General features: G+C 38.6%; 1 protein-coding gene across 2 annotated transcripts in view; it reads left to right on the top strand.

The window, feature by feature from the left end:
* cpxm2 (carboxypeptidase X (M14 family), member 2) overlaps positions 1 to 14762 on the top strand; it is a 195075-nt gene that overhangs the window by 90768 nt on the left and 89545 nt on the right. For both annotated transcript variants that reach the window (XM_072557521.1, XM_072557519.1), the window contains 2 exons: positions 11822 to 11906; positions 13856 to 14006. In XM_072557521.1, the coding sequence (XP_072413622.1) occupies positions 11822 to 11906; positions 13856 to 14006 (236 nt within the window). The remainder of the gene's footprint in view (positions 1 to 11821; positions 11907 to 13855; positions 14007 to 14762) is intronic.

The following is a 14762-nucleotide window of genomic DNA, read 5'->3' as shown; positions in this document are numbered from 1 at the left end:
GTTGAAGAAGTATTGTGAACAACAGACAGCTAAAGACATAAGAACATAAGAACTAGGAACAGGAGTAAGTAATTCACCCCAAATCTGCTCCGCTCTTTAATAATGATTGTGCTGATCTTAACTCGACCTCAATCACTTTGTGGCCCATTATCCATGACCCTTGACACAATTACTAATTAAAAACCTATCGGTCTCCTTCTTAAATTTACTCAATATCCCAGCATCCACCACGCTCTGGGATAGTGATTTTTGATGCTTTCAGAGAAGTAATTCCTTATCATCTCTGTTTTAAATCTGCTACTCTTTATCCTGATGACTTAGAAAGATAATCTCTGGACTATTAATCCACAGTGCTCTGGGCACTGGGGTTAAAATTCTGCCATGGAACTTGAATTCATTACAAAATATGGAATTTAATAATGACAATGAAACTGTTGTCAATTTTTGGAAAAAAAACCATCTGGTTCATTAATGTCCTTTGCAGGGGAAATAGCCATCTTACATGGTCTGGTCTACATGTAACAACAAACGCACAGAAACATGGCTGACTTTTAACTGCCCTCTAGACAAATAAGGTGGGCAACAATGCCGACATATGGTGAATGAATAAAAGAAACAATGATCTTTCATTCTAGATTGCTCTACATGAGGATACATCTTCTCTACATCCATTTTGTCTATCCCCGATAGTATATTATATGCCTCAATCGGATCTGCTCTCATTCTTCTCCCCTCCAGAGACTATAGGTATAAACTGCTCAGTCTCTCTTTATAATACAAGCCCTTCATCTCTGGAATCAATCTAATAAACCTCCTTTCAACTGCCTCCAATGTAGCTACATCCCTCCATACACAAGCGAGCGTATGAAAATTGTATGCAACACTCAAGGTCTCACCAATGCCTTGTGCAGTCACAACAACATTGCCTGAGTTTTATACACTATTCCTTGAGCAATAAATGCCAAAAGTTTGAAATAAAGAGACTTGGAGAGTTTGTGGAGTTGGGGATGAGGGGGTGCGGTTTGGAAGGGGACAGGATGATATAAATGGTGAAAATGAGGAAAAGATGAGGTGGCCTTATCTCTGATCAAGCTGTTGGAAGTAGCAGGACCAAGAAATGTGGCAATGTTACTGAAGCAACAAGGTAAGAAAAAGCAGTGAAATGAAAACAGAGAGAATGAAGGAAAAGTATGTTAGGGCAAATCCCGATGCAGTTAGAGAAAAGAGGTGAGGATTTCTTGATTATAAAGAAAAATTGGGACAGGAATTTGCAATGCAGTGGAGAATAAAGATTTTTAAAGGAGGTGAGATGGATGGGAACAATTGGAGATGGTTGATAAGTAACAAAAGGTAGTGTAGTAAGCAAGGAGAGATTTGTTGATTTGAGCCACGGTATCATTTTGGTAGTTTGAGCTGGGTTGCTGGTGGAAAGTATAGCTGCGATTGAGTGTTGGGTAGAAGACAGTAGGATTGGGCCTGATCCAGGCAACTGGAAGGTATTGTAGGCAGCATTCCAGGGTTTCTTTTTAATCAGAGCCTGGATGTCAATTATGTAACAGCTTGCAAGGACTTTGTTTGAGTTTGACCCAACTTTATCGACAGAAATGCAATATGAGGTGGTGGCTGCTAACATGCTGGAAAGATCCAAAATGGCTTGGTAACCTCGGGTGAGCAGCACAAGAATATAATTGTGATGTGAAGGTGCTGGTGTTGGACTGGGGTGGACAGAGTTAAAGATCACACAACACCAGGTTATAGCCCAATAGGTTTATTTGGAAGTACAAGCTTTCGGAGCGCTGCTCGTTGACGAAAGAGCATAACCTTGGTATTGTGTGATTTTTAAATAAGCTTATAATTTACATTATTCCCAATTGGACATATTGAGTCAGAGAGACAGAAGATGGAATGCTGTTTATAATGAGGCATTCACAACTGCTTCAATTGAACCCTTTAAAGAATGACATAAATGGCACAGTTGGAAGCTGTGACCTTTTCCTAGAGGGATTAGAAACCTAGCTTGGAGGCAGGAGACCATGACAGCAGACCATGACAGCAGCCAAAAGTATCAGATTGGAGGAAGGAAGTGGGAACAAGTTCCCTGTGAATGGAGAAATGAAAGGTGAGACCCCTGGGTGTTAAGAAAGGAAATAAATTGTAGAGAAAGGCCCAAGACATTGAAGGAGACGATAAGGAACAGGGATGAGAAATAATGGATTCAGGTTTAGAACAGAAGTCAGAATGCACACTCAAATGGATGTAATGGAATTTCAGGTTACACAAATGTACCAAAGATTAAATTAGCTATGTCCCTGTTGTAATCAGAGGATAGTCCAACATTAAAATTGAAGCCCCAGTGATGTTATTAACTTAAATTGAACAAAGTGTAGGGTCAGGTTCAAGCAACAACGAGCCTTTGAGTAGGTTCAGAGACAGGTGTATAGGACCTAAGTCCAGGAGCAGTTTGTGGAAGACATTTTGCAATTTAATCATTGACTCCAGTTACTGCCTGAAGCTGATCCAGACTATTTGCAATCTCAGTGTCCTATTGGACACTGATCTGAGTTTCTGATGTCATTTCCTCTCTATCACCAAGAAGATTGAGTTCTATCACTGTGACATCACAGACATGTCACACCTCAGCTCAACTGCTGTTAAGATTTTCATTCATAACTTGTTACCTTTAGATTTAACTATTATTATCCTCTCTTGGTCAGCTTCATACATTGCACCCTTAACAAAATAAGTCCTGAAATTCACACTAACTCCTACATATCCATCATTCTGTTGCTCATGGGCCCACCTACAAACAGACCCCACCACCAGAGATATATTTCCCTCCCCACCCCTATCTGCATTCCATAAAGACCATTCCCTCTGTGACTCTCTTGTCAAGTCCACACTCCCCACCAACCCACTCCCAGCACCTTCACCTGCTACTGCTAGAATTGCAAAACCTGCACCCATACCTTCCCCTTCACCTCCATCTAAGGCCCCAAAGGAGCCTTCCACATTCTTCATAGATTTACCTGTACTTCCACACACCATTTATTGTATCTGTTGCTCCTGATACATTTTCCTCTACAAGGGGAGACAGGATGCCTACTTGCAGAATGCTTCAGAGCACATCTACGGGACACACACATGAAGCAACTCCACCGCCCCATGGCTGAACACTTTAACTCCCCGTCCCACCCCACCAAGGACATGCAGGTGCTGGGCCTCCTCCATTGACAAACCCTAACCGCCGAATGCCTGGAGAAGGAACACCTCATCTTCTGCCTTGGGACCCTCCAATCACACAGGATTAATATGGACTTCACCAGTTTCCTCATTTCCCCTCCCCCATCTTATCCAACTTTCCAACTCAGCATCACCCTCTTGACCTGTCCTACCTATCCATCTTCTTTCCTACCTATCTGCTCCACCCTCCTCTCTGATCTATCACCATTATCCCCACCTTCATCTACCTATGGCACTTTCAGCTAACTTCCCCCTAGCCCCACCCCCACCCTTTCCCATTTATCTGTCTAACCCCTTGGCTCACAAGCCTCATTCCTGATAAAGGGCTTATGCCCAAAACATCGATTCTCCTGCTCCTCGTATCCTGCCTGACCTGCTGTGCTTTTCCAGCACCACACTCTTGACCCATGGGCCTACATTGGCTATTAACCCAGCAATGCCTCAATTTAAAAGTTCTCATCTTTTGCTTCAAACCCTTCCAGGGCCTTCCCATTCCCTACCTTTTCTCTTAAAATAAGATGGCTGAGTAGTTATCTAATATAATTCTTTAAAGTTATGAAAGGTTTGGACAGAATAAATGATGAGAGAATGTTTCTTCTTGTTTGAAAGAGTATAGCCAGAGCCAGTAATCGAAGATAGTTAAGCAAGAAATCCAATGGAGAATTCTTTACTCAAAAAGTGGAAAGAATGTGGAAGCCGCTATCACAGGAAGTAGTTGAAGTGAATTGTTTAAGTGTACTTAAGGGCAAACTGGACAAGTATTTAAGGAAAAATGAAATAGATGATTATGATAGTAAGAAATATTGGAAGAAGGCTCCATAAACACCAACATGGCCTGATTGGGCTGAATAGCCTTTCTTAAGCAGTATATGTTATGTAAGCCATTGCAATTTCCTCTTGTTCCAAAACCTTCAGAGGTAACTGCACTTATCCAATCTGACCATTTATGCTACAAATGTTAACTCTCCACCATTGACATTCGTGGAGCTACTTGGCTATGGGACTGTGCTAAATGCAATATCTCAATGCATGTTTTCGTTATTGCTGGAGAGACAGAAGGAACATTCTTGCTTTATTATTCCATTTTAATTTATTCCTACATGCTACTTATTTCAACACAGTTTCCTTCAGCACAAATGTTGCTGCATGTCTTAGATTTATACAACGTTTCCATTCGATTTCACAGGTATGTAGCGAATCTTTTCATCCATTTTAAAATATTACTTTTTTTTCTGGGGATTGGAGACTGTTCAGCATTTAACTTGGTACCAACCAAATACTATTTTCATTCCCAAAAATAAAGTCAGATTATAGGGTGCAAAACTCTCGTAAACACTGCAGGTGCATGACTTATTAACCTCAAATAAAAGCTCATTTACAGTGGAGGGGCCAATATGCAATGCATGGAAGTGGCTGTTATGGTGCAGTGGTTGTGTTCCTAATCCTGAGTTAGAAGTCCCAGGTTCCATAACATGTCAGAACAGGTGAATTAAAAATATCTACAAGGAAAGGAATGTGACTTTCTGAGTAGTTCTGTTATTTTGTTTTAAATGTATTGAAAGATATAAACACAGAATGATTTTCTTAAGTGTTACTTTAAAAAGTTATTTTGCTTTGAGGAATAAAGGCCATTTACTAATTATAGGGATTAATTTTAACTTTGTACTACCTGTTCTTAACTGGAGATGGGAAGTGAATTATTTACTACAGAATGCCTAGCATCTGACTAAATACATAGTATTTATATGATTGGTCCAGTTCAGTTTCTGGTCAATGGTAACCCCGAGGATGCTGGTAGTGGGGGATTCAGTGATGGCCATGCCACAGAATATCAAGAGGCTGTGGTTAGAATCTCTCTTGTTGGAAATAGTTCTTGGCCTGGTACATGTGCATTATGTATATGTTACTTCACACTTATCAGTCCCAGGTGCTGTGCATTTATCTCATTCATTCATACAGAAGGATCCTATATTTCCCTCAATATATCATTCAATTTCATTAATAAACTTTAATTTCACAATTTTACCGAACAATTGGAGCTTATTAGGCAGGCAGTATAAAAGTCAGTAATTGTAAGAAGTTACGATAGGTGGATCACAGTAAAGGCATGAACAGGAAATGTTGAGGCTTACACCCTTGCCGCATTCTTTTGGTGCCCATGCTCAATGGCAAGTGTACTTTTGGGGCATAGCATCATCTTACCCATAAACCTCAAAGGTGTTACTTTAAAAGTTGTGCACTCTGATTCTTCTTTTACAATCTGTCTATTTTAATCACAAAAAAGAAAAGTAAAAGCATTCATGTGTATCTGTGATTCAACCAGACCATCCATTTTAATAACTCACTACCCTCCCTATTCCATTTAGTAGTACTTACCATCTGTTTCCTGTCTAAGGGGCACCAGTTCTCTTAAACTTCTTTCCACAATTTGCAGAAACACTCTTTCCATTAAAACAGAATGCTTTTTGTCTCTTTAACAAACTACAGGTGTATTTTTCACCTTTAACTCCCATGTCAGGTCAGAAATGGATCTGGACCCATATCACAGGAAGAGTGTGGGACTGACTCAGTAGAGCAATAGGTTTTGGGCATCAAGTCTTACCTGAGGAATGAGAGTGAACTCCTGGCATTAACAAAACATCAAGTGGGTACTGACAGAAAAATATGATTGAGAGGTTATGTGCAAGGTATATGATAAATCATGATATGAGTATCATAAAACCTGAGATATCTCTCCACTAACAGTATACTTTTACATTGCGGTTCGAAACGTGAAATGTTGTTTCACTGAAAAGTAGAAGCATTCATTCTATCAGAAGGTTATAGCCCATATTTTAAAGTTAACAGAACAAGGATAATGTTAAGTGAAAAGTAGAGCAACTGATTGAACCTTCTCAATCTCATCATTTAATAAGCTGACAGTAATCTTTACCCAGAGATTTGACTCTGCTTGGAGCTCTTGTCACCATAAACAGATTAACTATGTGTCAATTAAACCATAAACAGAAACATTTGGATGACTTACAGGAATATAGCAGTAGCTTTCACTTTGCAGCCGAAAATTAATACCAGATACATTGTGGGCTGATCTTGATTGCAACATATGTGTAACATTTAACCCATCCTTATTGGAAACACTGTACTGAGAATGATTCTGACATGATGTGATATTTCTTTGTCATTGCATTCTGTCAAAAAGTCGAATCAGATGTTATTACAAAGCCCATGTTTGAACACCAGTTCTGAGTGGGATAAATTTCACTTAAAGTGGGTATAATGACATTGTCTAAAGATCTTTTTGCAATTTTTGGTATATATTGAATAGTCTCTTGAAGCAGGTTGGAGCAATGCAATGACTCACCAAACTAATACGTTAAACACACTATTTCATAAACAGTAGTGCAATGTGTTTTAAAGGTTGCCAGAGATTTAATTGACAACTAATTCTAATGATACATTAGGAGTTTTGTCATATCTGGTGGAATTATAATTCAAAATAGATGTTCTTTGTGTTGGATAGGATCATTGTAAGGAACAAGGCTCATCATTGCCTTGAAATTATACTATGTGTTAGCAATGCATAAAATTTAACAAATTTTAAGTTCTTGGTTAAATAATACCACTTGAAAAAATTAAATGGATTTCATGTTAATTTTTTTAGATTGTTACAAATAATTCGAGTCTCTCACCATATTTTCGTGAGCAAATTGTGTTTTAATTTTTCCCCTTTCTAATCAGTGGTGTCACACTCCCCCACTCCCTCTGTTTTTGGACTCTAGTTTGGTACGGGTTTCAACAATACTACTATAACATTAAACCAGAAGTAGGGCTTATTTTCACACACTCTGAGATGTGCAGTGTGGTAGTAGATATTTTGCAACACAGGAAGGCTTGCAAGCATACAATTTAAAATCAGATGAAAAGGATAAAGTGTTTATTCAATTAGCAACAACTCGAGTATGAAACACCTAAGCAATCCTTGTTTATCAATTTTCTTGCATTTAAGACAGAGTCTAAAAGTCCACAGCTGGAATTCTTTGTAGAGGTGGTTTATTGTCATACTGGCAGTTCAGGAGTTGTCAACAAGTTCTTCAAGTTTCCAGTAATGGTTTTCTGAGGAATATTGGTGAAATATAATTTTTGCCTTGCTGTTTTAATGAAAGGAGTTGATTATGTGCAGAGAGAACAATTTCAGGTTATTGGCTACTTTTTACTGGTCAAAAGATTTTGCTTAGTAGCTTGGAGTTAGGAGTTTTGATATTGTTAATAGATGATGTATGAAGCAGTCTTGACTCCTTAACTGTCCACTATTTTAAAATTATATGGTTAAAAGGAAGTCGTGTTTAGTATCGTGTGAATCATGTAACCAAGTCTCTTCTCTTGGGGATGTAGTGATTTGGTGGGACAGTTGCCATTGAGACAAAGGCCTGCATTCCAGAAGCAATGTAAATGGTGTCCGAATCCATTCGGACAGTGTGCTAATACTCAAGCTTCACTTCACTTGGGATTGTCTTCTTAAGTGCCTCCAGACACACACAGACAGACATAGATAGACAAAATATTGTACATGTTTTGGGAGGAGTAAAAATATGAGAGGAACTAATCACCTTTGTGGGGATAAGGCTAAGGCTGCATGATGACCAAGATTGAGTCCTCAATGTTGACGTATAATAAGCATTAAAGAAGAATAGAATGCTATGTGAAGTTGAAGAGGAAGGACTATTAAGTAAGGATGGCATTGGTGGAGTGGTTAGAGGTGACATTGGTTTAGGTGGTCAGTTTAGGTGGTGTGATGATACTATGGCTTTAAGAGGTGTATTTTGTTCTGGTTTTTTTGTGAAGAAAGGTTGAGTCAGAAGTGCCAATGATCTGTTCCAAGCCAATAAAGTAAACAGCTTGTGAGGCCTTTGGCTTTTTCTCAAGTTGGAACAACAGAAGCAGTGTGAAGGAATGTGGTCAAGCTCCCACAGAACCAGAATTTTAGTTTAACTTTCAGTAACTGTTGAGATTTGGAAGCTGTTATACATTCTCTTCCTGTGACAACAAAGTGCTTGACTTCTCTCACTGTCTCTTAGAGTTTTCTCTTGATGTTCTTGCCTCCTCGGCTGGAGGAACAATGCATGTAAAATAATCTATTTTGCTGAATTTGCCTCAGCCAATGGTGTGTTTATGGGATGTTACTATTGGAACTGCTAATCAGTAGTAGTTAGCATATACATATCTTGTTTCTATAGATGGAGATTAATTTTCTCCTTTACTATTTTCTCTAATAGTGTCTTTACCATTAGTGTTAGACTCACTGGTCTATTTTTCCTTGATCTATCTCTATCACCCTTTTTGTAGAGTGGAGACATGTTAGCTGTCTTCCAGTCCTCTGGCATCTCCCCTGTAGCCAGGGGTGATTTGAAAATTTGGGTCAAGGCCCCTGTAATTTCCTCCTTTGTCTCCCACAGCAGCCTGGGTTTCAATCCATCTAGATTTGGGCATTTGTTCACTTGTAAATTTACCAAAACCTCTTCACTTCTTATATTAATTTCCTCAAGGACCTCATGATCCATTTTCTCAAATTCTATATTTGAATCCTCTTTCTCCTGAGTAAACACAGGTGTAATGTACATACTTAACACTCTGTCAATGTCCTCTGCTTCTTTCACAGATTGCCCCCTTCATCCTCTCTATTTCCCTGATTATTCTCTTCCCCTTGATATACATGCAGAATGTCTTGGGATTCCCCCTAATCTTGCTTATCAGCATTCGCCTACCAGCTTGCCCCTTCTTTGCTCTCCTAATTGCTTTCTTGAGAATCCCATGTACTTTCAGTACTCCTCTGGGGCCACCATTATTTAGCTCCTTTTGAACCTGTTATACATTTCTCTTTTCCTTTATATCTGGTCCTGAATATTCCTAGATATTCATTGCAATCTGCTTTTGGTGCTTCTACATTTCATGCTAAAGGAGACATGTTGGGCCTGTACTCCTCTAATACCTTTTGAATGCCTCTGCTGTCTACTGTGGATTTATTCTTAAGTAGCTGTTCCCATACAATTCCCAATATAACTCTTCTATTCCAGAAGAGAGGTTGACAGAAAACTATAGATCAATGAGCTTGATGTATATTAAGGGAAAGATGTTAGAATCAATCATTATGGAAGCTATATTACATTGGAAAGCTCATGATAATCAGGAAGAATCACCATTGTTCCACCTAAAGGAAACTAAGCCTAACTAATTTACTATACATCCCTGAAGGAGTACCATGCATTCTGTATAAAGGGAGCCTGTATACGTTCTGCGCAGTACTTGGATTTCCAGAAAACATTTGTTAAGGCGCAAAAAAGCTATTGCAAAAAGTAGGAACTCATGGTGTATGGAGTAACATTTTAGCATGTATAGAAGATTGGTTGTTGGCAGAAAACTAAGAGCCTACATAAATAGATATTTTCCTCGTTGGCAGTATGTGATGAGTGGAGTCTTGCCACAGTTTAAGTGTATTTAAGGCACAGATAGATAGGTTCTTGATCAGTAAGGGGATCAATGGTTACAGGGAGAAGGCAGGAGAATGGGAATGAGAAACATATCAGCTATAATTGTATGGTGGAGTAGAGTCAATGGGTCAAAAGATCTAATTCTGCTCCTGTACCTGATGGTCCTGGTGTTCATATTAGCTCTACACCAATGATTTAATTATGGGAGTGAAGGCATGGCAGCCAGATTTGCAGATAGCATGAACCTAGGTAAGAAAGTATGTTGTGAAAAAAATATCGCAGATGAATTTAGCTGGATTGACAGAGTTGGAAAACTCTAGCAGGTACACTATAATGTGTAGAAGATGCAAAGTTGTTCACTTTAGTGGGATGAACGAAAAAGCAGACTATGGAGGAACCTCAATTATCCGGCATTCGGTTATCCAAATATCGGATTATCTGGCAAGATTGCAAGGTCCTGATGCTTGGCTAAACTACGTTATCCAACATTCGATTATCTGGAATTCGATTAACTGAACAAAACACTCCCACCTCTTTCCTTCAGATAATCAAGGTTCCTCTGTATTACTTCAGTGAACAATGTTGGCAGAATTGTCTGAGTTACAAAAGGATCCTACTATTCTGAAAAGCTAGTCTGCATGTTACAACAAGTACTTAAGAATGCTCATGGAATGCTATTCTTTATGACAAGAAGAATTGAACAGAAGAAGTAAGGATATTATACTTCAGTTGTACAGTTTATTGGTGAAACCACTTCTCAAATATTGTGTGCAGTTTCAGGTGGTTCAGAAAAGGTTTGCTGGAGATATACTTGGAATGAGTGGACGATCTTAAGAAGGAATATCAGGCAAAATGGGCTTATTTTCAGTAGAGCTCAGAGAGTAAGGGGTGACTTGCTTGAAGTCAGTAAAATGCTGAATAGTATTATTCAGTTGGACATGGAAAGGATCTTTCTGACTGAGGAGGTTCACCCAGAATAAGAATTCACCCTTTTATGCCAGAGCTGAGGTTGGGTTGTGTGACCCAATAGTTTGGAGAGGGTCAATGAATATTTCTAAGTATTTTGAAAGTAGATAGATTTTATTCGGCAAGGGAACCAAAACGTATTGCTGGTAGATGGGAATTTGGAATTCACTCAACATTTACTTATTGAATGGTAGATCTGGCCTTGGTGGCCAAATTCATATGTTCCAATATTCATAATTGTTTGCTTGGCATCCATGGCCAGATTCTCTGGATAAAGGTGAGAATATTGAATTGGTGCGAATGTGGAATCGGTTGGAATGAGGAATTGGTTGCTACTCCCATCTGAAGAATGTTGTCTCCATTTTGTGCCATCTTTCCTTTCCACATTGACCTCAGTGCACACAACAGTTACACTGGGTCCGCCAGCTGCCTTACACTTTGAGCACTTTGGCCCTCCCACACTGTCGAATTGCCTGTCATTACAAAGAATAAGGAGGAGCCTCATATAAGCCAACACTATTCCAACAGACCTAGACTGGGTAAGTGCAGAAATGATGTTCCTGATTACCAAAGAGACCAGAAAAAGTCACCATAGTTTAAGGACGTGGGGTAGACCGTTTAGGACTGAGATGAGGAGAACATTCCTCATGCAGAGAGTACTGCAGAAGTCATTGCGCCAGAAAGAGGTCAAAATATTGAGTGTTTTCAAGAATGAATTACATGTAATTCTTAGGGCTAATTGTTCAAAGGGTATGGTGAGAAAGCAGAAACAGGAGTTGGATCACTATATGATCAATCATAATCATATTGAGTGGTAGAGCCAGCTCAAAGGGTCAAATAGCCTACTCCTTCTATTACACTTTTTAAATGTTTCTGGGTTTCTAACCCTAATTTGACAGTACTTTAGCTGGTGTCTTCCGATCTAACTTTGTGCAAAAAGATTTTACCCAATGTGCCACTACATTTGTAACTTGGAATCAACTTCATTTTGGACTTGTGTGAGAAAATTCAGCTCCCTTTTGTCACATATTTACATATATATTAAATCAATTATTTTTCAAGAGAAGTGGAAAGGAACTATCAGGAAACCCAATGTAAAATCTTATTCACCAGCAATTTTCTCCTTGTAGGAGTGACTGGGTGACATCGTATTCCGTTCTGCTGAGCAATGACAGCTACAGCTGGGTTGCTGTCAATAATGGATCAGATGATATGGTGAGCTCTTTGATATTTGCAATGATTGTATAGAAATGAAGAGAGGCCAGCTGCATTTAATAAGCTTTACTTTAAAATTATAGATGCTCATGTGTTTAACACATTCTAAGCATAAATGCAAAACAGGAATTTATCAGTTTGGAACTTTTCATGTGTGATGGTTCAGTTGGAAGTTGATGATTGTCTGTAACATTCAAGCAGAGTTGGGAAAACTCCTGTATCTTCAAGCTCCCATTTAGGCAAGTGGTCAGGTGCAATTAATGCAGCTTAGTTTCACACTGAACCTTAGACAGGTGCTATGTCCTTCTTTAAAACTGTGCAAGGGTCTTATGTCTGCCTTAAGCATGAAGCCCTTTTATTAATATAGTTGATGGCATACAATGAGCCACCATATACTCACTAACAGCCCTGCCACCATTTTGGATGTTTAATTGCCTGAAAAATGGGCATAGTGCTATCAAACGTCTCTTCTCAGAGTTTTACAAATATTCTTCAATAGATTGTTTCAAATGTTTCTAAAGATACTGTGACATTATTTCCTTCTGAGACAATTTGCTTTATTGAGTATCTTACAGTAACACTGAACTCACTGACATCTTCCTACCTGTTACAGCATAGTAAAAGCAAAATCCAGTGTGAATTACTTGCTGATATGATCTACGATGTATTAGTTCACTTTCTGTCTTGGAGGAAAGGGCTCATAAGGAATGGTTACAACAATCTTTTGATAAAATATCTTTTTATTTGCAAAAAGGCAATATTATACAGGCTGCTTGGGACCTTTCACATGTCATTCATTTTCAAAATATAGAACTTGAGAAGGTGATAGAATTGACAGCATGACAGTAATATGAGAACATAATAAATGCCTGCATGGCACTAATTATTTTGTTTTACAATGATCCTCTTAATTATTATGTAACATAGAGGTCAGTATCTAACCTTTCTCCTCTCCTCCATTCCAGAAGTAAACTTTTAAACTGAATATTTTTGCAAATTTACATAAATTCAAAAAACTGCGTCAACTGGTCATCTTGTTCAAATGCCACATTTTACATATTTCTAGAATTAACACATTATTTGTTCATTCTGACATCAGCATTGATTTCTGAAAATTGGAAACCTTGCTCTCAATCCATGTAAGCCATTCTTAATGGATGGAGCAATAACGCTATTGTGCTTTTCCATTGTTTTTGTCTCACTCTATGGTATCATGCCACTGATGTCAATGGAATTCCTGTTGAATTTGTGGCTTTCTATGGTTAAGATTTATAATCAATCCCTTTTGAAATGACTTGGATAAAAACACTGCTCCAGCAAAGGTAAATCTTGTTAGCAATGGTGAGTCACACCTTTAAGGCATTGTCTGAGCTGAGATGTTACCTTTTTTTAAAAATAAAACCTTAACTTATCTTGAGAATGTGATTTAAAAGAAGTTCTGGAATTTACATGTTAATGAAGCAAAACCAGTAACCCACTCTAAAAGATGAAAGACTTAACATCAATCTAGGTTTGTTACAATGTCATTTTACTTGCATGACACTATAATCTTTTGCAATGAATTCTGTGTCTTGTGGTCCTACTCCACAACCACCTGATGAAGGAGCAGCACTCCAAAAGCTAGTGCTTCCAAATAAACCTGTTGGACTATAGCCTGGTGTTGTGTGATTTTTTAACTTTGTCCACCCCATTCCAACACTGGCTCCTCCACATCACAAACTTTATCTAAGTACTCCTAGCAACTTCTGTATTAAATTGATGAAACATATGCCTGCTTTGCCATTGTTCTGGGATGTGTACTAGTCTAGCTTTATCAAGAAGACCATCACATGGAGTGAATTACTTCCAATTATCTGGATCTACCTCAATTTGAAATACTGCTCTCTTGCAAATTTTGACAATACTGTTATTTTCCACATATTATTATTCATTGAATCTTTATTTTTCAGGTATTCAAAGCAAACCAAGAGAAAGAGATTCCTGTACTTAATGAGTTTCCCACTCCAATTGTTGCTCGGTACATAAGAATTAACCCTCGGAGTTGGTATCCGGATGGTGACATATGCATGAGAGTGGAAATTTTGGGCTGTCCTATGCCAGGTAAAACTTTGTGTCAGCATTGTCCAGTATGAGTCAACTTTCCTTGCAAATGTACTTGTTTTAAATTCAATTCAGCCTTTACTTTGACAATGAGAAACATCAAAACGTAGTCAAGTGCTGAGCTTTCAAGGACGGCACACCATTCTTGTTCTTGAAACTGTGGGGAATAGTTCCTTGAGTGTGCTGAATATAGCAAAAGCTATGGAGCTTGATAGAGTCTGACTGTAGGTCTCTAGAAACAGCTACACCTCTCATCAATCCGACCCAATAGAACTTGAACACTTGCAACTGCGCAACCAAATGAAACATTGTCCAGGTATGTCCTGTCAAACAAACCTGCCCCATCAGCCTTTGTTCAGTCATCAACGCATTGATGAAAAGTGGTGTTGACAGTGCTATCATTTGCCTGTCCTTTATATGTCTTCATTCTCTTTTCTGATGTGTTGTCTTTTTCTACAAGTGAAAAAAGGTTACTGAAATGCTGGAAGTCTGAAAAGCACAAGGGAACACTGAGGTGTCTGTGCTTCACTCCAGTGGTGTGACTGAATAACCATGAATCATGCAGCTCAGTTTTGATAGATGTTTGCTGTATGTTCTCACATGATACTATAATGTGACATTGCTTCCAATATTAACTTGCAATTTGAAATCTCTAGCAAGGCACATGGAAACAACTATGGAGGACTTCTGCCTTGTTACTGAAACAGGGTTAGTTAGTTGATTCACATAAAAGATTTTCTGAGAAAGAGTGATCAT

Source organism: Chiloscyllium punctatum, chromosome 38, assembly GCF_047496795.1.
Source record: "Chiloscyllium punctatum isolate Juve2018m chromosome 38, sChiPun1.3, whole genome shotgun sequence".
NCBI lineage: Eukaryota > Metazoa > Chordata > Chondrichthyes > Orectolobiformes > Hemiscylliidae > Chiloscyllium > Chiloscyllium punctatum.
The sequence above is the reverse complement of the archived record's forward strand: the minus strand, read 5'-3'. Positions and strand labels throughout refer to the sequence as shown.